This window comes from Sturnus vulgaris, chromosome Z, assembly GCF_052056855.1.
Source record: "Sturnus vulgaris isolate bStuVul1 chromosome Z, bStuVul1.hap1, whole genome shotgun sequence".
Lineage (NCBI taxonomy): Eukaryota > Metazoa > Chordata > Aves > Passeriformes > Sturnidae > Sturnus > Sturnus vulgaris.
The window spans coordinates 3150832-3178074 of record NC_142283.1 but is presented as its reverse complement, the minus strand read 5'-3'; the positions used below and the strand labels follow the sequence as shown (position 1 = coordinate 3178074).

At 41.2% G+C, this 27243-nt stretch overlaps 1 protein-coding gene across 2 annotated transcripts in view; it reads right to left on the bottom strand.

Moving 5' to 3' along the window:
• FBN2 (fibrillin 2) overlaps positions 1 to 27243 on the bottom strand; it is a 150946-nt gene that overhangs the window by 74464 nt on the left and 49239 nt on the right. For both annotated transcript variants that reach the window (XM_088156922.1, XM_088156923.1), the window contains 8 exons: positions 26922 to 27119; positions 22185 to 22310; positions 10666 to 10791; positions 8369 to 8521; positions 7360 to 7593; positions 6369 to 6506; positions 978 to 1097; positions 303 to 428 (listed from right to left, as the gene is read on the bottom strand). In XM_088156922.1, coding sequence (XP_088013048.1) covers positions 303 to 428; positions 978 to 1097; positions 6369 to 6506; positions 7360 to 7593; positions 8369 to 8521; positions 10666 to 10791; positions 22185 to 22310; positions 26922 to 27119 — 1221 coding nt within the window. The remainder of the gene's footprint in view (positions 1 to 302; positions 429 to 977; positions 1098 to 6368; positions 6507 to 7359; positions 7594 to 8368; positions 8522 to 10665; positions 10792 to 22184; positions 22311 to 26921; positions 27120 to 27243) is intronic.

Here is a 27243-nt window from a genome sequence, read left to right as displayed (position 1 = left end):
GTGTAGGCAAAAATAAAAACTGGTATTTTCTTCAGCAATGCTGATTCATGGATCATTTGGTGTGAAGCTTTATGAAAAACATTATTCTTAGGACCCTTGAGAGGTGCAGCTTCAAAAACAAAAATTACCCCAAATTTTCTTTGAAATCATATGGGTCTTTATGGTAACTATTTGAATGAAGGGCCTCTAAGTTCACAGTATTTCAAGAAAGGTAATCTTCAATGATCCTTACCTGCAGTATGAAGTACATTTTCTAGAACCACCAAGCTAATGCCTGCCCCATTCCTTAGAAGAGTCCTTACCCACACAATTTTTTCCATTTGTAGTCAGCTCAAACCCAGCATTGCAAATGCACTGGAAGCTTCCCTCAGTGTTCACACACCGGCCATTCTTACAGAGAACACCATTCTGAACACACTCATCGATATCTAAGGAGAAGGAAAAACAAACCAAGCCGAACAAATGAAATCCCACACAAACAGAGGGCAATCGTAAGATAGAAATGCATTTAGAGGCAATTATTGCTTTGAAAAATGCTGGCAAGTCACTTAAACATTACATAGAAAAAAGTTCTAAAGTAAGTTAAAAATTTAGTCTCCTTGCATCAGGGAAAAATATTATTTTTACAGACATGTGCAGCAAATGCTATATTTTGTGATGCTTTGCAATTTCTTCACGAATACTTTTAAAGACCTACTCACACTTTTTTTAAAAACAAAAAAGCTCCTGTCATTCAATCCTCCTCCCCCCACCAAGAACTCCTGTCTGAAAAACTCCCTGGATGGATATTCCAGAATAATGGATAAATATTAAAAGACATCAACAGAACAAATAAGGTGGCAGCCCAGATCTAGAATGCTCATTGATTTAACACTGACATTTAGTGCAATTGCACTCCTATTTTTTAAATCCAAACGGAGTCTGATGCAAGGGGTCAGACTATCTGCAATGCCAGCAGACAGGGAGCATTTTCTTACCAATGCAAGCTTGCTTGGTAGGAGTTCTCTGGAAACCTGCGTGGCACTTGCAGTAATAGGAACCAGGTGTGTTGACACAGTCCCCGTTGGAGCAGGGGTTTGATGTGCACTCATCAACATCTGCTGGCAGCACAGAGAAGCATTAGTGACTTCACAACGTCTACAACATTCTTTCCCCCCCCAAGGCTGGAAGCTTCTGAGTGAAAAAGATGCTAACTAGAAGCCAAATGCTAAATAGTGAAGACTGTTCTTGGTGCAAAATCACTGCTTTGCTAGGGACACAGGGCTGTTCTTGGTTCAGCGAGGCAGGCTGGACCAAGTGAAGTGAAGTGGTACTGCCATCACCTGTAAGCATCTTGAGGGACAACAGGAAAAGAATTTTCTTGAGGATTTTGAGATCTGATGGTTGCCTTAATGGTTGACTTAATACAACCCAGTTTCATTTAACTCAATGACCATTTATGCTCCTTTGGAGTAAAATTAATACAAATCAAAATAGGCACTTTAAAATGAGAGCAAAGCATGACATCCAAAAAGTACCCTGATTATATTACAGGTTTGTTGTAAAAAAGTGAGGAGGGGGCACACACCAGCAAGAGGGATCCTTAGTAACACCACAGTCTGTGCACTACATCTCAATTATTTCTGCCCCACTGCATCCTCAACCCCAGTCTTTGCACTGAGTAATGCCAGATTTAACCTAACCCTTTTCTATAATGTACCTTACTCTCCTTTCCAAAAATTCTGGGTACCTGTGTGCAACCAAACACATTTTAACCAATTTAAATGTCAGCTAACTGCTCAGAAATAACTCTCATTTGACATGGAGCTCTGAAAACCTCAACAGGTATTTTCAAGAACCCTTCCCAAACTTGATTCCCAGGAGTTACCAGTGAGTCAGACATGTCTTTGGCTCACAACAGCTATTCCCAGATCTAAAATAAGATCGATTGTTCACCCCATTACATTTCTGTAAACCGTCCTGGACCCTTGCCCACTGTAATCCAGGGAGCAGAGTGGGTGTATCCCACTGGTCTGGCAAGGCAGGAGCACTGGCTCAGACCCCACTGCAGCTCCTAAAGGATGACCTAAAAGCAGCAACTCTCTGTTAGAGCTCAATTTACAGGTGACAAATTGACCCCCTGATGAAATCACCCATTTCTTTATCAGCAACTTTTGCTGATTTGACTTTTTCCTCCAGCTAGGCCCTTCATTTCATTTACAATGTATTTGTAATTGCTCATCTCTTCATTTAGGCAGGCTTTTAACACCACAAAGCCAGTGGTGATCCACAGGAGTTTCTGGCATCTGGCTGAAAGCTGCCATAAGAAGCTCTGAAGCCACTGCTGATCAATTCCTAACAATGATGATTTTCCCATGCATTTCACAGTATGTGCTTCCAGAAATACCAAATAAATCCCAGGGCAATTTTCGTGATCATTTCCACTCACTCCTTATCAAATCTGGTTCTACAACTTTGCTCATTACATCTTGAGAATACTGGGATGTGACAAGAAATTGAAATCATCAGAATATTTGTGTGCACTTTCTAGAAAGTGCTGCTCCACGAATCACTTCACTCTAAAAGATGGCAAAAGGCTAGTTTTGTTCTAATTTAATCATAAATGAGACCACATATTTAACAGGAATTACTCTGCTAATGAACACAAAGTTTAGACTAGAAGCATCAGCGTGCATAAAGAGATCTGTGTTTACACAATCACTGATATAAGGGCCTGGTTTACAGCACTCTTGGTGCCCAGATACAATCTGTGTAAACAGCTGAATGAATAAAGGAAAAGCAAATGGAATAATCTAATACCTCCCCTCCCAAGTAATTAGCTCATTCACATTTACATACCCACCCATCGAACCACCACTGCAGTAAAACCACAAGAATTGAGACAAGATAAAGAAAAGAGGAATTCAGAGTGTTAAATACAGAGGTAACTGAGTTTTTGCATGCCAGTCTGTGTCACTGGAGTAGTTCCCTGCCCTCATGTTTCTCTGCCATGCCTGGATGTTGGGATGCTCCTGGGATGGTTTTTCAGGAGATTTTTCCTCAGTGCTTAGCTGATGTGGGAAGGAGTCAAGGAGGATTGAACACTACCCCTTCAGAACAAAGTCCTCAGCTACCAACAGAACATCAAATTCTGATTCACATCTTGACAATAATTTTTTTTCAAGTGCCCGAATTCAAATGACTTTACTTGTATCTATATCTTGCTTTATTATAAGCAAGGAGCACAGAGGGAACTTATAAATACTTCATACTGCACTCATTTATTTTGTTTAGTTTTCCTGCAGAGAATGACATTTAGGACCTTTTCTATTAAAGGCTTCAACTTGCTTCAAAAAAAAGCCCATGTTCATGCTAGGAAGGATCTGTCTGTAATTTTATAAACTCTGCAGCAGGAATGCAGAGTTTCTCTATGAAACAGCTGACTTAAGCTTTGAAAATCCTTTCAAAGCCATGTGCATCACATGACTTCCACATGCATCTTAAGATGCTCTTATTTTTATAAGCTCTTGATAACTGAGGGAAATGGCAAATGTATGTTAGTATAAAGGAGCTGTTGGCTTTGAGTTTGCATTGAAAGCATGCATATTCCAGCAGTATAAACAGGAAACATCTGAGACAGAGATATTTAACCCATTTATTCTGTCTCCCAGCACATCCCATTCAATGTCAAATATTTCTCTTTCAGCACTTGCCTCACACACATCTCCACCTCTCAGTTTTTCATCACTAACAATTGTCAGAACTCTATCAGGCACAGTAGGAATCTTCCAAAACCACCTTTAAAAGACCTACTGCAATGAGTCTGAAGACAAATTACAGAATTTTAAATAGGGATATTTTTATTGACAAGACAACTAAAATTCAACACAGGAGACCTATGGGTTTGCTCCTATTTTTCAAAGAGGCTCTACAGTTTTACCCAGAGTTTTAATAAGCAGAAATGAATAAGGAAAGGTAATAAAATTAAAGCTGCCTATTTTGGAGAAAAGGACTGACCATTCCTAGTCAGACCACTTGGGACACTCATGGTCCTTGGCCCATCATTCTGTTGTGAGAAGAGCATAATGCAAATTTAGGTCAGAGAACAAAAAGTAACACCACTGTTTTTTGGTTTGACAGGATTAATCTTGAAACAGGACTTTTCTTTAACTCCATAAAAAAATATGTAACCATTTCTGGATCCTTAATCTACTGCTTTGGGAGCAGGCAGACAGAGAAGTACAGAAATAGTGTTCATTTATATGCCATTAACCCAATTTGCAATGCCCCAAGACTGTTCGTTCAATAATAAGAGAAATATTCAAATTACATTCAAGCAAGCCTTTAAATGAATTTAATATGCATCAGCACACACATGAAATCCTTGCAGTTAAGTTCCTGCCTGTATTTCCAAGAAACTTTCTGTGTAATTTGCAGCAACTACTGTTCACAAATCCCAAATTCAGCAGGGAACTTTAGATACTTTGGCTACTTCTTTATAACACAATTAGAAAACAACAGTGAAACAAAGCTGTGTTATTTATAGAGTTCACAGAGTAATTTATATTTCAGAGAGTTCACTCTCTTATAAAACATCTTCTGAGTTGAAGCAGCTATTGAAAAGGCAAACCACTGCAGAGCTGAAACTAGTAATGATTGATTCATTTCATGCAGGAAAAAAATTGGGAAAATGACACTTAAACTTTTTGGAAGCCATTTTTGGGGTCTTTTCCCATTCTTTCAATGTGGGACAGCACTGTAGCTGGCACTGCATCTTCAGCTTTTGTTAAACCAATTTAATTTTTTGTTTTGATCCTACTGCATCCAAAATTGTCTCTGCTTTCAGTCTACTCTTTCATGCTGAGGTAAGCATTGCAAAGTCAAGATTAAGCTCCTTGTGTGAATACACATTTGTACTGGGCACATACCTGTAAGCTAGAGAATTAACCAGGTCAACTTTTCTTTCCCCCCCAATGCACCAATTAATCTAATCTCACAGTTTTCAGGCACTTGGACCCCAAACTGAAAATTAGATACAATTTCCCTATTATGACAAACCTGGAGAACTGCCAAGCAAGTGTCCTGCAGGGTGAGCCCCCAGAAGAGACAGGGACAGAATGACAGCCACATTATCAAGAACATATTGTATTTTTCTGTCCCAGCACTCAGATATTTAAATCTGATGGTTCTTTCAAACCACAGATTACTGCCATACTCCAATGACAACTGAAAACCTAAAAACTTTTAAGTTCATATAGCTCTATTTGCTACAACCCATTGCTTCAGTTGTTGTTTTTAACTTGATCCCCAAGTAATAAAAATATGAACAGATGCGAATTAGATTTAAAAAAGATAACGTAGTACAAGATGCCAGATAATCTCTGAGTGTCAATGTCCACCACAGCTAAAAATATTATCGATTTCAGTGATGCTAGATCTGGTGCTGTAACAAATGAGCCAGGGTTCCCCATACTCTATAATAAAGAACAGCCATGCAAGACAGACATTGCAAAACTCCTGCTCCCCACTCACAGTGTGATTAGGGCTCCTGAGACCCAAGGATGCAGCAAGAGATTAAAGCCTGCTGAACTTCCCAGCCAGAAATCAGAGGTACAGAAAACTCTCACCCAAATAAAAAAGCTAAAAAAATTCAGGCTTGCTGTATCATAAAGGACAACTCAAGAAGAACCATATCAACCTTCAAGTACAAAAAAGTGAAATGAAGAAGGTGCTGAACTGCTTCCCTTGTATAGTGAGGATAAGACAAGAAATAATGATAAGCTGACTTTTTTGCAAATGTAGTGATTAAATCAGATTAGATGCTCTGAAAACTTTCTGGATACTTGATTATGGGAGTAGTGCAACTGCTTGGAAAAGTGGTGGACTCTCTGTTAACTGAGCTTTCTTAAAATGAGTTCTTATTATATAAAATTAGCATTCTATATTTTCATAAGAAATGCAAATTTTAAATTATTTTATATTTTTCACATTGCCATTAATCCTTATAAGGAGGCAAAACATAAATTCTACCTTTCCTCATCTTGATCGTAACAATACTACATCCCAAAAGTGGAGCTTTGCAAGCCTAACAAAAGAGAAAATGAAGCAGAACTTACTTCACCGAATGTGACAAAAATGTGCAATAGCCTTTAAGTACAGGAATAGGGATACTCAATACCATACCTGCAATTAAAGATTTTTTTTTTCTTGGTAAGAAAACAGATTGCTTTCATAGAAAATTGAAAATAATCTTGTGTAACTAATACCATGGTCTTTGGACTCTCTCTGAAGAGCAGTATTATTAAAATGAATGTGATTTCTTTTTGTAAAAAAGCCCGGATTTTAAGATGAAGAATATTAGAATAATGGATTTTGAAATGTGCACTCACCAATACAATCCCCATTTGCATCCTGCTTATATCCCATGTTGCATTCACATCTGTAACTAGAGGGGGTTGGTATACAACGTCCATTCAAACAAAGGTTGGGATGGTGCTTGCAGTTGTCTATTGTCTGATTGAGTATTGCTAATGTAAAAAAAAATCAGAATGAGAGGCAAATATTCAGATTTTCAAATGGAAGCAAATATGAATAGTACACTTGGCTTCAGAAAGGATGTTATCAGGTGCACAAACACATTAAAAAAAACCCTTTTCCAAAGCACTATCTGTTGGCTTGGCAGTAAACTAATAACAACAAACAGTTCATGGAAATAAAAACCGCATTAGACAAACATTCCTAAACATGGTTTACCATTTCTGTCTATGGCCTGATGAACCTGTCAGTGAAATCATGGATAAACCATGATTTGTGTGAAAGTCGAAGCAATTTTTGGTGTACCTGTCTTAATAATACCTCTTACATTTTATGATCTCTGTGGTTGTGATCCCAGAGATGTGTTTACACATGTCATGAGCCATATTCGCATCCATGAGATTTCTGCCAGAAAATGATTCACCTTGGGCTTGTAGCCAAGGCAGTGTTTCTGCAGAGTAAGTAGGTTTTACAGTTGGAAGAGAAAATATAGAAGACAGTTTATTTTAAACCCTGGTGGTTTTTTGAAAACATTTGGAAATCTGGAGTTTTATAAGTGCTGACAAAGACACCTCAACAGGAACAACATATGCTCAGGGACTCTGTAACTGAAGTCAAGCAAAAACCTCCACCTTTGAACTGCTGTTGAAAAAAGGGCTCCTAAACTTCCTGATGTATCAGCTGAGCTGTTTAAAACGTGGTTGAATGGCAAAGTAATGGCAAAGTAATTTTAAAGTGTTAAGAACACCGTATCATATCCAGACTGAGCAGCAAAAATAAAGCAAAAACAGAAGGAATAGTGGAAAAGAAGAAAAGAGTGAAACAAGTCAGAAGGCAAGCACTTACTCAGCCCTGTAATGATCGGGCCACTTCCAGTGGGATTGTGACCACCTGCTCCTACCCCTGTTCCACCCGCAGCTGGGGAGAATCCGTTGCTTCCTGGGATGGGGATGAACCCTGCTCCTCTTGGTCCGAAGCCGTTTCCATTGCCCCCGGGAAGGAACCCGTTCCCTCCTGCCCCAGCGCGCCGGGAGCCGCCTCGGGCAGGGGCACCCTCCACACACAGCCTGCGGTGCTCATCTGTCAGACAGGGGGGACACAGAGGCAAAGGGCAGGTCAGACTCTCACAGGCAGCTCAAAAGGAAGGCACAGCTCTCCCTGTGTGCTGCAAAAACCAGCATGGCAGCTCCTCATTCCCCCGATGTCCCGTGTGCCCCCTGCCGCTCCGAACCGCCCTTGGTTGTGGGCAGGTGCTGCTTGAGGAAGGACACGAGAAATAATAAAAAGGAGTGCTGCAGTTTAAGAATATTTGTTCAACTATATTGAAAGCATCTTGTTGATGTGTTGACAGCAGCATCGTAACTCCCTGGTTTCTCTGAGGTGTTGATGAAGAATGTACCTTTCACTAGGGATGTGCACTATTCCTCTCTGAGCAGAACTGAAAGAACAACTTAAAAACTGGTGCATTCTAGTTCAAAGTAACCCAAAATGCAATGGAACAAGAGAGCAGCTGCTCCTTTAAAGCAAAATTAACTATAGACCCTAAGAGTCGTTTCCTCTTTGAGTCTGACCACAAATTCTTACCCATTTCCCAAAAAACTATTTCCAAAATCAACAAAAGGACATTAAAGAAACAAGTGCGAAACAACCATGGACCAAAACCAAAAATGGTTAACAGATGGTAATATCAGTATTAAAAACACAGAAATGAATAATAATGCAATCCATGACCTTCTCTTTTCCTCTGTTCAGCCTACATTTTAAAGCAGTTTAAAACACCCCAGTGACCTCCACCTAAAGCAGAATGAAGAGCAAGAAGGAGAGAACAAACCAGCCAAACCAAGAGGGCACTCACCAGATCCTCTGACAGGACACACCTCCTGGACAGAGCCACTGGCCCAGCAGTGGCCAGACTCACAGCAGCACTGCCTTCTGGTGAATCTCCCAGGCAGCTCCTGTGCACAGTGGCCACTCGCAATGCTGGAGAAACAGCTGCCTGCTCTCTGGTCTGGCAGTCAAGTTAAAAACAAAAAAAAAAAAAAAACAAAAATAGTGACATGGATGCTGTTTTGGTTTTACCCTTCTTTCTTTTATATATTCTCTGTATCCTTTACACATACACTTGTAGGTTTGTAGCCTCATACAGCAGCTTAGTTTCAACATTTTCTTAGTGAGAAGGACAAAACAAATTCCAGGATCCCTGTGCTATTGTGGTTTTCCTTAGAAACCAGGGCTGAAACCAGCTTTCCAAGACAGACTTTTGTAAACAGGACCTGGATCTCATCCTAAGAGGGGAGAATCTAGAAGGTGCTAGAACAGGGGTAATTACTTCATCAGGAGGGTTCCTAACTGGTTCCTAACTTGTCAGATATGCTAATTTTCAGAATCTATAAAAATTGTACACACGTTACACAGCAGGTGGATCTTCAGCCTTTCTACCTGATGAATTTGTGTACTTGAGGATCCTCATATAAAGGTACCCTTTTCATCATCCTAATTTTGTCTGACTCATAATTTTAAGGCCAGAGAAAAAGGCATCAGCATGACCTCTCAAAGCTACCTCCCCTTGTTCACCTGAGGTAAGGAAAAAAATGCTTTACAAGTTACATTAAAAAAAAAACAAACAAAACCAACCAACCAAAAACTCCCCACAATATCCAAACTGCACCCAATAATTATCTTTCCCACATATCCCACATTGGATTTACTGCAGGATCACACAAGTGCAGTGGCATTAGCCTTGCATTGATCCATCATGCAATCCTAAAGACTGCTCAATCCAACAGGAAATATGGATGATGTGAAAGACAAAAAGCAATATAAACAAAAACTATGAATATATAAAACCCTATTATGGCAAAACCCAAGATACTTCATGTAGCAAGAGCAACACCAGTAAATTAATTTAATTAATTTTTCTTTGGTTTAGATGTATCTAACTGAAAAAATGCTATTCAGTCTGCTCTGCTCAGTTGACTGAAAGTACAACAGATTATTTAGTAATGCCATGTGAAAACCACCCTCCTTCAAGGGCAGATGATCTTTTATTGTCACAGCCTTGAATGCTGATAATGCAAGTAAAGCTTAATTAATTTGAAAATACACTGACTGAGCAGATCCTGATACTTTGTTTGAAAGAAAATATTCATCTTAAACTAGGAAGAATAAAGTACTTTGTATTAAGGTTTACATTCTTCATTCTTCTCCTAAGTAAATGAGAAATTATACTTCTAGAGTATATGAATTACACTCTAATATGATAGAGGACAACTTTCAGACACTTTTTTTTTGTAACATAAGGACCTGCCCTTTGCAGATTAGGATATATGATTTTTCTGCAGCAGTCAGGTTTTGGGAGCTGACTTTAAAAATTAAATTGTAAAATATGCCAAAATTCACAGAAATTTTGATCATATTGGAAATCACAGGTTTTCAGTATTCCTCAGCCTAGCCACAATGTATTTGAAGTTGGCACTGGTCAGATGAATCTGTGACAGAAGTTGGCTACATTGTTTAAAAAAATTTCAAATTACTTGTAGGTCTTGTGCGGCTGTTGGCTTACATCATTAATCTGCAAGTTATAAACCTCTTCAGAATTCCTGTCCCTTCCCCAATATGAGAACAAAGAGCACTGAGATATCTGAAATAAGAACCACATGAGACCTAGAAAATACATTACGGTTAGCAATTGTTAAGGTTTTTTACACGTGGTATGCAGTATTTAATTGAGCAGAATGGTTTAAATCACGTACTTGACACATCCACCTATATATAAGAAAAAAAATGTAGGGATAGCTATTAAATAAACTGTCCTGTAAAAGGTGCAATCTGTTGAAATCTAATACTTAAGTTTGCTTCATTATCTGCTTCTGACAAATTAGTGGCACATCAGCATATGCTACTTAATGCCTTTTGAGTTTATGTTTGTGCCTTATGTTGACCACTAAAGGTTAAATTAACTTGTGTGATATGGGATTTGAAGCACTAAGTCGGCACAAATGCTTGCTCCTTTTAAACCAAAGTGAGCTTAATTTTTGGGCTCATCAGATGCATATTCGAGAAACAAATATAATTAACAATTCCTATGTTTTCCTGGACAACAGAGTGAGGCCCTGGGGCAGGGGGGAAGTGCCAGATGGCTGGAGCACCTACCAGGAGTGCAGGATCCATCCACAGATGTGACAAAACCCCGTGGGCAGATGCAGAAATAACTCCCCACAGTGTTGGAGCAAACACCACCCTCACAAATCCCTGGGATGACGCTGCATTCATCAATATCTACCAAAAAAGGAAAGGACATGGCATAATTAGCAGAGCACTTGTACATACAAGAAGAGGGAAAAGAGAGCTTTTCTGAAATGAAGTCATTATTCAACTCTGAATAAAATATTGCTCGTGATTGCTTGCTGAAAATAGTTTTGTTTGCCACCTGTTGGAGGTTTTCCTTACAGATGCACTGGGTTTTTAACCCAGAGTACACCAGAGCAGGCTGAGATTTCCTCCTCCTAAATGACTCTGCACAGAACACAGCTGGAATGCCAAACATCCTACTTTCAGGCGGAGGGGAAAAGGATGGCACAGCAGCCAGCCAGGACAAATATTGCTCATGAGATCTGGCTACTTTCTGCTTTCTTCTTACACTCCAACTGTAAGAAAGAATTTTGGCAGAGCCCCTTCAAATGCAAACCAACCTTTTGGCCCGTTGTCCTGGGGTACAATGCAAAAATGTGTATTCTATCACCATCTGTTAAAATGTGGAAGAGGTGGTGATCCTTATCTCTGTGGGAGATATCCTCTGCTGATGTGCCATCTGATAAGATGGGGGGATAATCATCGTTATCTACTCACAACCCATCCTTCCTCCAGAAGATATATTCTGTTAATGGGCCATTAAGTCCTATTGTGTGACTGACAAAATTACATCACCCCATTGGGAGATGCCCCAACCAGGGGCAGGAGCCAAGCCTTTCCTACCTAGATAAAAAACTGGGGTTTGGGACCCGAGGGCAGACCTTTCTACTGGATCCCAGAGGAAAGTCGGACCTTTTTCCACATCATTGCTGGATCTTCGGAGGAAAACTACACCTTCTACAGGAACACTACTTCAACAAAACCACATCTGTCATCCAGGAGGACTGCAGCCACCATTTATACAGACTACTACCAACACCCTGACTGACAGGGTGTCAGGTTGTATTTCTGACTGTGTTGGTGGTTGTTTCTTTTATATTATTGCATGTTTTTTTATTTTTTTTTTTTCTCTTTTCTCCTATTAAATTGTATTACTGACTTGGAGTCTCGCACTGGTTTTACTTTCAAACCAACACATTAATTGGCGCCCAACGTGGGGCACGAAGAGTACTGAGGAAAGTCAGTATTACAATTTTGTTTTCACCATGATTCTCAACATGCTTACATGGGGTTTATATCTTGCTCTCTATATTTTTCCACACATGGGAAACTATCTGCCAGCTGTAATGCTCCTGTGTAGACCAGGATATGGTATAAAAATTGCTTTACTGGCCTATTATGTCTACTGCATGATAACCTCTGAGGCAATGAACATAATCCGGAATATATACTCGACTTTGTTTGCTTGTCCTAGTCTAGGTTGCTACATCCGGGGTTTTAACAATCACACCCAGCCCTTGGGGGGAGGGGTAAAGGATGATTTTTTCCAATCTTTCCGGCCTGATACAGTAGTTTTTAGAAATGTTGAGTTCCCGCTGAATGCTAAAGACAGCATAATATTGTTGTTAGTTCTACTTTGTCTCCTCTGCACAGCCTTTACAGCCTACAACATGCTTAGAAACAGAACACTACATGGCGTATTGATGCGTATTCTTGAGGAAGAGGAAAAAAGAAACAAATCAACTTCGTCCACGACTGCACAGAATGTCACAAAGAGGAGAAAAACCAAACAAAAAGCAACAGTGCCCGTGTCTATGCAGACTGCCACAAAGGAAGAAAAAGCCAAAAGCAAAGCAACAGTGTCCGTGTCTACGCAGACTGCCACAGAGGAGGAAAAAGCCAAAAGCAAAGCAACAGTGTCCGTGTCTATGCAGTCTGCCACAGAGGAGAAAAAAGACAGAAGCACCATCAGCATCTCCACACAAACCATCACTGAGCCAGAACAGCCTAGAGCAGTAACAGTTGCGCCCGTTCAGAAGAAGAAATCAAAGAGCAAATCAGTTCGCATAGTGACTGACGAAGACGTGGCAGGACCTTCACACCCAGCAGAAGTGACAGAGCCAGAAATCATCACTCGCTCTCTATCCCTGGGTGAGCTGCGTGACCTGCGGAGGGAATTCACCCGCCAGACAAATGAGTCCATCTTGACCTGGCTGCTCCGCATCTGGGACGCTGCAGCCAATGACACCATTCTGGATGGAAGTGAGGCCAGGCAACTGGAATCTCTGTCCCGGGATGTGGTCATTGACCAGGGGATTGGGAGAACCCAAGAAACTCTCAGCCTCTGGCGGCGACTGCTGACAAGTGTAAAAGACAGATACCTTTGTAAAGAAGATCTTCAGGTGCACCAAGGAAAATGGAGCACAACAGAACAAGGTATCCGATGCCTGAGGGAATTGGCCGTGCTGGAGATAATTTTCTCAGAAGATGAGAGATTTCCTAAGAGCCCAGACTGTGTCCGGTGCACGTCACAAATGTGGTTGAGATTTGCACGACTTAGACCAGAGATGTATTCCCGTTACCTGGCAACGCTGCAGTGGAGAGAAGGTGAGGACATGGTAGGCCTCTTGGCCAATAAACTAAGAATTTATGAGGACACTGTCACAGCCCCATTTCGTACCCATGTCTCATCCGTGGAAACACGGCTGGTGGAGCAAGTCCGAAGCCTGATTGAAGAGGGACATCAAAAACTAAAAAAAGAACTTAAGGAAAACAACTACCAGATCTCTCCTGAACCAACAAGAGTTTCTGCCATTAGAAGCCGGCGTTCCTCAGGCAGGGAGAGAGGATACACTCCACGAGGTAACCTCTGGTTTTTCCTTCAGGAGCATGGAGAAAACATGAGGAAGTGGGATGGAAAACCCACCTCCTCCTTAGCAGCCCGGGTACATGAGCTGAAAAGAGAGACACCTACCACAAGAAGCTCATCTAGAGTCAATGCTGCTCCAGTCTCTCGTGTACAGAACTCCAGACAGTATCAGAATGATGATATGACTGATCCTCTTGAAGGAACCTCAAGAACCTATTTACAGGGAGAGAACAACGTGTACCAAGATCAGGAATAGAGGAGCCCTGCCTCTAGCCAGGTAGAGGAGAGGGATAATCGGATCTATTGGACTGTGTGGATCCGATGGCCTGGCACATCCGACCCACAAAAACATAAGGCTTTGGTTAACACCAGTGTCCAGTGTACTCTGATGCCATCAAAGTATGTAGGAGAAGAATCCATCTCTATTTCTGGGGTAACAGGAGGATCCCAGCAGCTGACTGTAGTGGAAGCCGAAGTAAGTTTAACTGGGAACAGGTGGCAGAAACACCCCATCGTGACTGGCCCAGAGGCCCCATGCATCCTTGGCATAGACTATCTTAGAAATAGATACTTCAAAGACCCAAAAGGATATCGCTAGGCTTTCGGGATAGCTGCTGTAGAGACAGACGGCATTAAAAAACTGAGCACCTTGCCTGGTCTTGCAGATGACCCCTCTGCTGTGAGACTACTGAGAGTTGAAGGGCAACGGGTACCAATCGCCAGAACAACAGTACACCGCCGGCAATACCGTACTGACAGAGACTCAGTGATTCCCATCCATGAAATGATCCGTAAACTGGAGAGTCAAGGGGTGGTCAGCAAAACCCACTCACCCTTCAACAGCCCCATCTGGCCTGTGCGTAAATCTGAAGGAGAATGGAGATTGACCGTAGACTATCGTGCATTGAATGAGGTGACTCCACCGCTGAGCACTGCTGTGCCAGACATGCTAAAACTGCAGTACGAGCTGGAGTCCAAGGCAGCAAAGTAGTACGCCACTATCGATATCGCCAATACATTTTTCTCCATTCCTCTGGCAGCAGAATGCAGACCTCAGTTTGCTTTCACCTGGAGGGGCGTGCAGTATACCTGAAATCGTCTGCCCCAGGGGTGGAAGCACAGTCCCACCATCTGTCATGGGCTGATCCAGGCTGCACTAGAGAAGGGTGAGGCCCCCGAACATCTACAGTATATCAATGACATCATTGTATGGGGCAGCACAGCAGGGGAAGTCTTCGAGAAAGGAGAGAAGATTATCCAGATTCTGCTGAAAGCTGGTTTTGCCATTAAGCGAAGTGAAGTTAAGAGACCAGCTCAGGAAATTCAGTTTCTAGGAGTCAAGTAGCAAGATAGACGTCGTCAAATCCCAACAGAGGTAATTAATAAGATCACTGCTATGTCTCCACCTACCAACAAGAAGGAAACACAAGCCTTCCTAGGTGCCATAGGCTTTTGAAGAATGCACATTCCTGAGTACAGTCAGATTGTAAGCCCTCTCTACCTGGTTACCCGCAAGAAAAAACGATTTCCACTGAGGCCCTAAGCAGCAGCAAGCCTTCGCCCAGATCAAGCAAGAGATTGCTCATGCAGTAACCCTTGGCCCAGTCAAAACGAGACCAAATGTGAAGAACGTGATCTACTCTGCAGCCGGGAACCATGGTTTGTCTTGGAACCTGTGGCAGAAGGTGCCTGGTGAGACTCGGGGTCGACCACTGGGATTCTGGAGCAAAAACTACAAAAGATCTGAAGCCAACTACACTCCCACAGAGAAGGAGATCTTGGCCGCCTATGAAGGAGTTCAAGCTACCTCAGAGGTGATTGGCACAGAAACACAACTCCTCCTGGCACCCCGACTACCAGTGCTGGGCTGGATGTTCAAGGGAAAGGTGCCTTCCACACATCACGCCACTGACACCACATGGAGCAAGTGGATTGCCCTCATCACTCAGCGCGCCCGTATTGGGAATCCAAATCGCCCTGGGATTCTGGAAATAATTACAAACTGGCCTGAAAGTGAGACTTTTGGATTGTCTTCTAAAAAAAAAGAGGAGCAAGTGGCACGTGCTGAGGAAGCCCCACCATATAATGAGCTACCAGAAACTGAAAGACGATATGCCCTCTTCACTGATGGTTCCTGCCGAATTGTAGGCACTAACTGGAAATGGAAAGCTGCAGTATAGAGCCCCACACGACAAGTTGCACAAGCTACCAAGAGACAAGGTGGATTGAGTCAGGTCGCAGAGCTAAAAGCCGTCCAGTTGGCTTTGGATATTGCTGAACGAGAGAAGTGGCCAAGGCTCTATCTCTACACTGACTCATGGATGGTAGCTAATGCTCTGTGGGGTTGGCTGGATCGCTGGAAAAAAGCCAACTGGCAACGCAGAGGGAAACCCATCTGGGCAGCTGAGATTTGGCAAGACATTGCTGCCCGAATAGAGAAACTGACCATAAAGGTTCAACACGTGGATGCACATGTAGCCAAAAGCCAGGCTAATGAAGAACATCACAACAACGAACAAGTAGACCGAGCTACCAAAGTGAAAGTATCACAGGTAGATCTAGACTGGCAGCACAAGGGAGAATCATTCCTAGCTCGTTGGGCCCATGATGCCTCTAGTCATCAGGGGAGAGATGCGACGTACCGATGAGCCCGTGACCGAGGGGTGGACCTTACCATGGACAGTATCTCACAGGTCATCCACGACTGCGAGACCTGTACCGCAATCAAACAGGCCAAGCGGGTAAAGCCTCTGTGGTATGGTGGGCGATGGTCAAAGTACAGGTATGGAGAAGCCTGGCAAATTGACTACATCACCCTTCCCCAAACCCGCCAGGGCAAACGCTACGTACTGACCATGGTGGAAGCAACCACAGGATGGTTAGAGACCTACCCTGTGCCTCATGCCACTGCCCGGAACACCATCTTGGGCCTAGAAAAACAAGTCCTTTAGAGGCATGGTACCCCTGAGAGAATTGAATCAAACAACGGAACCCATTTCAAAAACGGCCTTATCAACACGTGGGCCAAAAAACATAGCATTAAATGGATATATCATATTCCTTACCATGCGCCAGCTGCCGGGAAAGTTGAACGGTGTAATAGACTCCTTAAGACTACTTTGAAAACACTTGGTGGTGGAACCTTCAGAAATTGAGAAATGAACTTGGCCAAAGCCACCTGGATGGTTAACACCCGAAAGTCCATCAATCGAGCCGGTCCTGCCCACTCTGAACCCCTACACACAGTAGATGGAGACAAGGTCCCAGTGGTACACATGAAAGGTATTTTAGGAAAGACTGTTTAAATTAATCCCACCACAGGCAAAGGCAAACCAATCCGTGGGATTGTTTTTGCTCAAGGACCTGGTTGCACCTGGTGGGTAATGCAGAAAGATGGGGAAACCCGTTGTGTACCACAAAGAAACCTAATTTTTAGTGAGAACTGTATGTAAGGTTTCATTTTGTATTATATATCTGTAAGAGGGTATTGGTTTGGGTGTGATGTAGATGGTAATAGAATAAGGGGTGGATTATGTCCTGGGGTACAATGCAAAAATGTGTATTCTATCACCATCTATTAAAATGTGGGAGGGGTGGTGATCCTTATCTCTGTGGGAGATATCCTCTGCTGATGTGCCATCTGATAAGATGGGGGGATAATCATCGTTATCTACTCACAACCCATCCTTCCTCCAGAAGATATATTCTGTTAATGGGCCATTAAGTCCTATTGTGTGACTGATAAAATTACATCACCCCATTGGGAGATGCCCCAACCAGGGGCAGGAGCCAAGCCTTTCCTACCTAGATAAAAAACTGAGGTTTGGGACCCGAGGGCAGACCTTTCTACTGGATCCCAGAGGAAAGTCGGACCTTTTTCCACATCATTGCTGGATCTTCGGAGGAAAACTACACCTTCTACAGGAACACTACTTCAACAAAACCACATCTGTCATCCAGGAGGACTGCAGCCACCATTTATACAGACTACTACCAACACCCTGACTGACAGGGTGTCAGGTTGTATTTCTGACTGTGTTGGTGGTTGTTTCTTTTATATTATTGCATGTATTTTATTTTTTTTTTCTTTTTTCTCTTTTCTCCTATTAAATTGTATTACTGACTTGGAGTCTCGCACTGGTTTTACTTTCAAACCAACACACCCGTTCAAGTACTTCTGCTGTCTGGAAGCAGTGGTCCCACCTGAACACCGAGGCAATTTTGTGTGTAAATATGTAAAATTGAGATGTCACCATGCTGATAAATGAGCTGCTGTGTGTAACAAGGGGCTGCCAAATTCCAAACCAGTGGTCCAACAGCACACAGCCCATCAGAGCAGTGAGTAGCAGAGTTTGTAGCTGGCAAGTGAAAGACAGATGAAGTTTTTCACCACTTCTGCAAAGCTGCAGGGTGCAGACCATCCTTCCTACCTGGCTACATGCATGGGAGTTTAAGCCTGTCTAGGGCTCTTGTCCAAGAACGACAGGAAGCTGGGAAGGTAAAAAAGCACCTTCCTAAAATCTAGGCAGTGATCAGGAGTGGAAGGAAGACTCCACAGTCCTCTGCATGTGGACAGCAAAACCAATTAACATGGAGAAAAGCTGGTGGAAGAATAATTTATTCAACTTACTGGAGCAGTAACAAGTAATTGCATTTTTTGTTTCACTGGTTTTTGAGCCAAATCTCTGTCTCCACTTCCTCCTCCCTGGTTCTTGCATGTGCAATTATTTCAAAATAGAGCTATTCCCTCTGACTGGAAATTCTGAGACTTCACCTCAGGAAGCCTATGTTTAGTGAGACTGATTGAAAAAGTTACTCATTTTCTTCCCTTCCCCCCTCCAAAATATATAAATTAGTGGTCTCAGGGAAAATGCTCTAAAGATAAATAAGAGGAGATGCTGTGTTGAATGAATGGTCCCACTGCTGCACACAGGATGGGACAGACTGTCTCAACATGAGAAACAGTTTTTTAAACGTGTGACAAAAATTTTGCAGGTTTATTACCTAGTGAGTTTCTGCCAAAAAGACCCAGCCTGGCTCCCTACAGTTCAGAATTCATGGCTTTTACTGCTAGGGGAAGCAGGGTTTTATAAATAACTGAATTACAAGTACAAGAAATGGGGCTCTCAACTGCCGAATTCTGGGAACATGTTCCTTGAAAATAGCTTTAGTCTTGAAAATAATGTTAGAAAGTAGTAATACCTGGTAGGACCAAGTCTGAATAGCATGCAGTCGAATTATTTTATACATTGAAGCTGGAAAATCTGAGATAGAACTGTTTCTTTTAAGGGATTCTTTCCATCTTGGTGCCACTTTTTTTTCTTTTTTTAAAAGGCCTTAATCTGTTTCATACAGTCTTAACCTTTTGATATCAACAGTACATAGAAATGTATCTTTTTGGAAAAGCAACAGAGGTATCCTACTTCTTAGAAGACCTTTAATTGTAAAGGGTGTCACAACTAACTACGTCTACTTAGTGAGTATGATATATTTGCTATTTGAGAAGTAAAACATTTATCAGATCCTTGGAACATAATAAGTAATATTCCACCCCTTTTGTAAAGCAGCAAGCATAACTGAAAGTTTCTCTCTCATCTCAGTTTCTCTGCATTTAATTCATCTCTGAATAGCCCAAAGATCTAAGTTCCATTAACTCTAGCAGATAATAGCATCCTAAAAATTAACAGCATTCCATTCCTAAAAAGACAGTGAAAACTCAGAATATTGTAGACCAAAACTTTTAGGGAAAAAAAAAAACAAAAAAAGAAAAAAGTGGAGGGCTTGGGGTTTTCTTTTGTTTAGCTAAGACACCACACTCATGCACTGGATATCTGGAATTTGGTAAAATCCCTGTAATGGCCTTTCCCAAATTATCTCTACTGTGACAGTACAAAAAGCACAACATGGACATTCCTGCTTATTCCAACAACTGCTGTTTTTTCCAGGAATGGCAACAGGAGAAAAAAATCCCCAACCCACAAAATACATCTGGATGCTCAGGGGCAGAGGGTATACAGGGGATCTCAAATCTTTCCTTCTGAAGTAGGAGAACTGCTGTTATAGTAAAGAAGGTCTGAATAATTATGGCAAGATTACAGCCTGTGAACACTATAGTCTTGACTATCACTGTCTCCAACTTGGATTTTGTCCTTTGTAGCAGTAAGTATGATTTGATCTGCTTTTCCAGACCTAAAAGAGGTAAAGAAGTGAGCACAATACTCCATATCACATAATTTCTACACAATGTTTGTGACAAAAAAACCCTCATTATAATAATGCAGTTGCTATGAAATTATTTTTCTGTACACAGGTCCTGTTACCTCATGGGACACCAGTTTCTTACATTCTTCCCAATGCCCCAAGCCACATCCACAGACAGATACATACATATATATATATAAAAAAATCATGTAACTTCATTCAAATTACCAGTCCTATTAAGTGGAAGTGCAATTGTTTCAAAGACTGACTATAGGTTTTTTCCCATAAATTTAACCCTGAGCGATTATGAACACTTAATTAAGCTTACATATAAAAAAGCCAGAATAGCATCATGGCTTATCTTTCTTTCCCTGCTCCATCACTAGAGTAATGTAAGTATGGTATTATCCTGGTATAATTTTGGCATTACCACCTTGGCTGTTAACTTCCACAATGATTTTCTTCCCCAGAAAAGATGCTACAAACTGCAAGGAGAGGGCTGTTATTTGCCTAATTCCCTGTGGGGAATTATCTGACTAGGGAAGCAGTGACCAGAGACTAATTAGTGTTTAACTTTTGCCACGGGCAGAAGTGGCAGGGGCTTAAAAGACAAAAAGCCTGAACATATGACCTGTTCTGCAGCAGGCTGCCAACAACAGGAAATGAAGACCTGTTGATTAGTGAACCACGAAATAACAGCAAAATCAGACTGCAGATGGATGTTTCATTTCTATTATGCATTGTCCCACTAGCACCACAGCTTTTTAAGAAGATCTATGTTAAAAATACATTCACCTTTTCCTGTGGATACTATGAAGAAGTGCAGAATAACGTTTTCAACAATTCCAGCTTCAGATAGTTAAAACAAAATGCAAAGAATGCTCTAAGTACTGTTTTCAGAAGAAAGGAAACATGTCTCTGAATACATTATTTTGGCATCAAAAGAACTACAGTTAACCGAATAAAAAAACCAAGTGCACTTCTAACAAAAAAAGAATGGATTATAGGCATGGATAGAGAGACAAGAGCTGCCTCTGAGAAACAGCCACAAACAGATTATGAGTCTGTGGGTAAAAATCAAGGACTAGACTAATAAAGGACTTCTTGTACTAATTCATGTAGAAAGCCAACTCAAGGAACATTTTTTCCCCCTCTCTCTCCCCTCTCTCTTTCCTTTTTTTCCTTCTTTTTCTTTCTTCTTTTCCCTTCCTTTTTCCCTTCGTCTCTCTTCTCTTTCACCCTATCCTGTATTTCAAATCCCCATGTGCTGATACCAGGAGGTCAGGGACAAACACACCAATTTCCATGTCAAATGTTTAATTTCCTAATACAATTTTTGAAGTTTTCAGGGACCTTCTAACTTTCACTGTTCCTTTTCAACCACGAGCATCTACATACCTGCCTGCTCCCTACCCTTTCAGCTGCTGAGTAGAAATTTAAACTACTCAACACAAAAAAAACCAAACCCCAGAAAAACAGAAGAATGTGGGGGGCAGGACCAGAAAAAATACCTTTGGAATTTTGATTTTTTTTTTACTTAATATTACTTTCAACGACACTAGAAGCAACATTTTCACGGAAAAGATATGATTTTTAAACTGACTATATTAGTTACATTTCTGTGAATGTTGTAGGCAAATCCCAGTAAAACTCTGAGGGAATGTTTGGCTCCAAACCATGTATTTGTTTGTAACTGAATACTGAGCATAATGTAATTTGGTACCATAATTAAATTGCCAGCAAACAAGTCACAGCCTTTAATAAGAAACTCCTCTTATCAGCACAAGTTAAATGAAAAAGCACCCACTGCTGGGGATGAAGTCTAAAGTTCTGGTTTCTTTCAAAGGCATGAACAAGTCACTAAAATCAGTGAAGTCCTCAGCAAACTCACAAAAAAAATATGAACAATTTTCTTTCATATTACTTTAAATTATAAGGAACTCCTCTTAATTATATTGACACATTTACTGAGTAACTATGGTCTATGTTTATTAAACTACACTTATTAAACATGGACTACTTCATTTTCCATCTAGAAGAGAAGGGCATTTCCTTGGTATTTTTTACTTACCCAGACTCATCAAAACTGCCACATTTGCTTTCACTCTGTAGTCACTAGGCCAAAAATATCTACCTGAACTAGAATATATATTTTAGAAAACAAAGAAAATTCTAGTAACTCAGCAGCAGTTATATGCTTCTCACACACAGCGTTTTCATCAACAGTTCTGAATATTCAAAGAGAATAAACACTGCAAGAGTCAGACAGAAAAAAACATCTAATGCAAATAGGAACAGCCAAGTGGAAACATGGGATGCCTCAAAGTAGAAACAAAGAGCACAGTCCAGTGATGTTCTGCCTGTCCAGATCAGCATAACAAGTATTCAACCATTCAATAATGTTCATTACCAAAGTGCTCTAATGCTCTGCAAAACCCCTTTTTTAGGAATGTTCCACAGCATCACCTACCATCACATTTTTGAGTTGCCTCATTCTGTTTGTGGCCCACAGGACACTTGCACTCGTATGAACCCACTGAATTAATGCAGTTTCCTCCTTGGCAGACTCCAGGGATAGCCTGGCACTCATCAACATCTGCAAACACAAAAAAAACAAATCAAACAAGCCAGATCTGATTACCTGACCCAAGATACATAAGTTACTTCTTGATGCTTTTCATAAGTTCTACTTCCATTTAAAATTGTGTTGGGTTTTTGGGTATTCCTTCCCAGCTCTAATTTGGTTACACATAAACTACCTCGTGTTCCTGTACATTTTTATACAAAACTCTCCAATTTCTCCTGGCCAGCTCCCTTAGTACCTGCACCATGAAATTACCATCCAGGTGTTTCAGCAATCTTCTGGACCTGTTTGTTCCAGCTGTGTGGTGCCTCCAGGTAACATCTGGCAAGAATATGGAACTCTTTTTCAGGTGGATGATCAAAGCCCTCACAAGGCACTGAAATTGAACCCGAGTTTGTGGATTACAGGGCTTCCTCAGTTTTTATTCTTCCTGGTGCTCGTTCTATAGATAAAACTATGGTATTTGCCTTGTCCAGTCACCTGCTTTTCCATGTAAGCATTTCCATATAATTTCTCATAGTCCAGGAAGAAGGGAAGCACTTTTTGCAGGTTTGAGGTTTTTTGGGGGTTTTTTAGCTCCTGAATCCATGCTGGTTTAGCCAGCATACTGACTAAATGCAACAGTTAGACTGCAAATGAATTAAGGACGTTATCAAAGGCATAGACTTTCTTCTTTTTATTTTTTTTTCATTTTAACTTTTTCCCCTAAATAACCAGTGCTTGCTGCTTGTTTATTTGGAAATCAAACACTTTGTGTCTGGAGTATTTTAAGGAGTGGGGGGCTGGACTGGGTACTCTCCAGAGATTCTTCCCAACCCTGATTATTCTGTGATTCTGTGAACCTTGACATGACTTAGCAACATCTAGAAAGAAGATGGTTCCAGCATTTATTGATACACAGCCCACCCAGAGGCTCCCTACCGAGTAAAACATGTGGTGTTTTTCTTCTGACCCTGGGGCCTCAAAATGCATTTATCACACACAGTGTGCCCGTGCCTTTTGTCCCTTATTAACACTTAAATTAAGTTTCCTCTCTCAGCAGATCAGTTGTTAAAAATCCACAGTGTGTCTGACACAGTTTTAGAAGTCAAAGATGTCAAGGAATAGTGAATTAACGGCAGCAGCAGCAGGCAGTGAACCCCTCCCAGAAACAGAGGAAGAATCACTGGAAGCCTGAGGTGAACAAAATTTTAAGTTCTACTGGTTTCCATTAATTTCTTTCAGTTCTTTAAAGAAGGCAAATAGATGTTGAGCTTTGCTGAAGGCTGAAGACCCAGTCCCAGTGATGAAATGCATCATATTTAAGGTACTCACATTGTATTTAAGTGTGAAGAAGGGAAGCATATTCAACTTTAATCCTAGCTTAAAAATATATACATGCTAGAAGACTGATGCTTTTTTTTGGTCAGTATTGCCTTTTGCTGAAAACTCAAGTTTGTTTTAATACATTATTGGTGTTTTGGGACAGAGAAAAGTCAAGAAGAAAAGAAGTTTTTTACTAAAAGGGCATATTTTATCAATTGCTTCCTAAATGCTGCTTTAGGATTTATGATTTTTTTTTTTAAATACAAGCAAATTGAAATGAAGGGTTTTTTTGCTTTTGTTTTTGTTTTTTAGTATCTTCGACAGTTTGGCTAAATCACACAAGAGTTTCAGGATTATTAATTATCCACTTACACTTTTAAACCTCAATCACATTAGCACAAGAAACTTTTTACCATAAACAGCAAATTTGATTAATAACTCTGTAGATAGAGTTCTATATACAGAAGTTCAATATGGTACAGATTAAGTAGAATGTTTCCATGTGTTCATAGTCTAATATTTGGTAAAGGAAAGAAGATTTTGTGCTTTTGCAGAGTTTTTTCTGCAAAATGCCTGTGGGATTTGCACAGCTAACTTTAAACATGCACCTTCCCTTTCTGATCTGTGGCTGTTTCTCAAAAAAAACTCTGAAAAACCAAAAATCTCAGGAAAAATAAATCCACTCAGATGTTAGACACAAATTTTGGAGTGACAGAAATTATCCAAATTAAAAATTCTCTCTTTAATTCTACCTGGAATATGTATAGGGTGTTTCTTTGTAACTGATCTGGCATGTAGAAATGAAAGGTTCATGAATACAATGGAAAACTCTTGGTTCTTTCTCTGCACCCTAGAAAGCAGAAATACTGCACACAACAGAAATAATACCACTATTTTTTCCCTGCTTTAATAATTATTTTCACAACAGGAATAAGTGATCCTAGACAACACTGCCAGTATTTTCAGCAACTCAGACACATTAACACCAAGCACTAGATTACAAAAAGAAATCATCACTCTTCGTTGTGAAATTGAACCTTCATCTGCCTTCTCTCTCTTGTCCAGTTATCAGTGCCTTTAACATTTCGACAGTGCATTCCTACTACAGAACAGATTTTCTTGGATTTTGTCTCCTGTCATGGCTATATCCACATCACCATGTCAGCAACAGAGGCAGGAAGAACCTTCCTATTTTCAAAATCTACTCAGCCACGACCACTCTTCTCTCCTTAGAGCAAAAAATTAACTGTCTGCAGGGAAAGGGTGTAGGTGGGAAATGGGACTGCTGAGGAATGCAGGGAGGAACTGAGAGAACATCCAACACAGGATTTCTGCCATTATGCTGCTCCTAAGGCCATGTAGCAGTGGCAATAAAGTTCATTCAAGCAGAACACTTGAAGTTCCTCCTGCCTGAATTCTTGGAATGAGAGATATCTGAACAGCCACAACTGCTCTTTAAGACATGACTGAATAGAAACTTCTGGGGTAAAAAAAAAAAAGAAAAAAACCCACAACCAAATAATTTGAATTTTGATTGGTTTTGGTTCTCTTATATGTTTTTAAATCTGTTCATGGTAATAATGACGTTACCAGTACTACTACAATGTTCTACACAAGAACATTACCCAAAAAACATAATTAATTCTCAAAAGGTGCTAAAGACCCAGTTAAGATTGAATCATGCAAATCCTTTTGCAGAATAGGAGCAACTTCCTACTTAGGAGTTGTATCTTGTCAAATTTGGCATCTAATACATACTGACATTATGACCTGCTTTCCAACAGCAAAGCTTTCAAGTTCTACTGATTTTGAGTGAAAACCCAAACCTGTCTATCTACTGACATAAGCATTCACTTCAAAAATGCCAAACACCTGAAGTATGGACTGAGTGGGCCTGGTCTAAATGACACATGACAAATGTAATTTTACTGAATGCCAAAGGGGCTTTTTGCTCCTTATATCAAAGTGTCTGTAAATCTGATGTCCTCAACAGAAAGAAAAGCACTGAAAAGCAGGACAGAACCCTCTGTTTGCTTCTAAAACCCTCAGAGAAAAAACATTTGGTTTCTTCTGAGCTTTCTATTGAGGATGGCAGAGCACCAGAACAGGCTGCCCAGAGAGGTCTGGAGGCTTTTCAACCCCACCTGGACACACTCCTGTGTCACCTGCTCTGGGTGACTCTGCCCTGGCAGGGGGCTGGACTGGATGATGTCCAGAGGTCCCTTCCAACCCCAACCATTCTGAGACTCTGTGATCTTCTTTCAACAGGCCCTGCACTGTGATGTGGAGTTTGGAAAGGCACAAAGTGCCACATCTAGCCCTTTCCTGCATCAAAGTGGGCTGGTAATTCACAACAGAGCAGACATGGTGCTACCAACCTGCTCACACCACAGAGCTCAGGCCAGGAGGAGTCACCACTACTCAGAGCCTAAAAGGAAATATCTCGACTGCTGGAAGGCAAAGATTCTGTGAAATGAAGAAATTCTGTCTCTCCCTTTTCCCCAAAGAAAGGCCATGCATTTTTCATTTTCCCCTTGCCATCACCTTATAATGTTGCATGCTAAACCCAGCTGACATAAATACAATCCAAGCTTCCTATTTAGCAATTATATGTCAAAAATGTAGCAAAAATTACGGCTGTTCAAACTTCCTTTGTTTACCCATCACACAAAGTAGACTACTACATTGTTTCTATGCTCCCCAGTGGAATTTAGCAACGTGGTTAAACGGGTAACTTAAAAACTATTTGCCACAGGGAATATACTGCCAGAAAAAGAAAACACAATTATTGTGGGCATGGGTGCTAAAGAGCACCACTGATCCCTCACATAATTCAAATGCAGCCCCAGAAGCTATGTCAGGGTCGGCCTGGCAGAGCAGTTTCAAGGACCCATTGTATGTGGCCAAGTCATACAATGGAGCTTGACTTGGAGATTGCAACATGCACCCCTTCTGTAGTGCACTGTTTCTGTTCCTGACACTGTTATGAAAAGAGTGCCTAAAACATATTAATCACTTCAAAACGAATGGCAAAACATAAACTGCTGCATGCAGGCAGAGGCCTAGCTCTGACACATACGGAAAAACAACATCAAATATTTTTCCTTGGTATTGATTAATAATCACTTTTTTCCAGGCACTTAAGCTTTGTCCCCGAGGTCCAGCAGCAAAAATCTGGAGGCAGCAAAGCACACCCGGATTTCATCACGAAACACAGACCACACACACAAGGAAAAGAGCGACTTTCTGAGGGCACTGCAAGGTTTTTCAGGGCGATCGTCAAGAGCTGCCACGTTCAGCATTCCCGTCGGAGCTCACCTTGGCAGGCCCCAGTGCGGATATTTGGGATGAAGCCGCGGCGGCAGGGCTGGGGCTGGGCAGGGCACATCTCACAGGGGTGGCCCCAGGCCCTCCCCACGGTGGCACAGCACAGGGACTTGGTGCACACAATCCCTGTCAGCTGGCCCTGGCACATCTGCTTGTTCACCTGGGTGAAGCACGGGCCTGTCCTGTAATCTGGGGGGAGAAAAAAAGGGAAGATCGCCGTGTTATACAAGGCACTGTACCTGTAGCTGTAGAAGGAATTGTTTTTTAATCCAGTAGATATCTACATTAAGAAAATTCCACGGAAATTGTATCA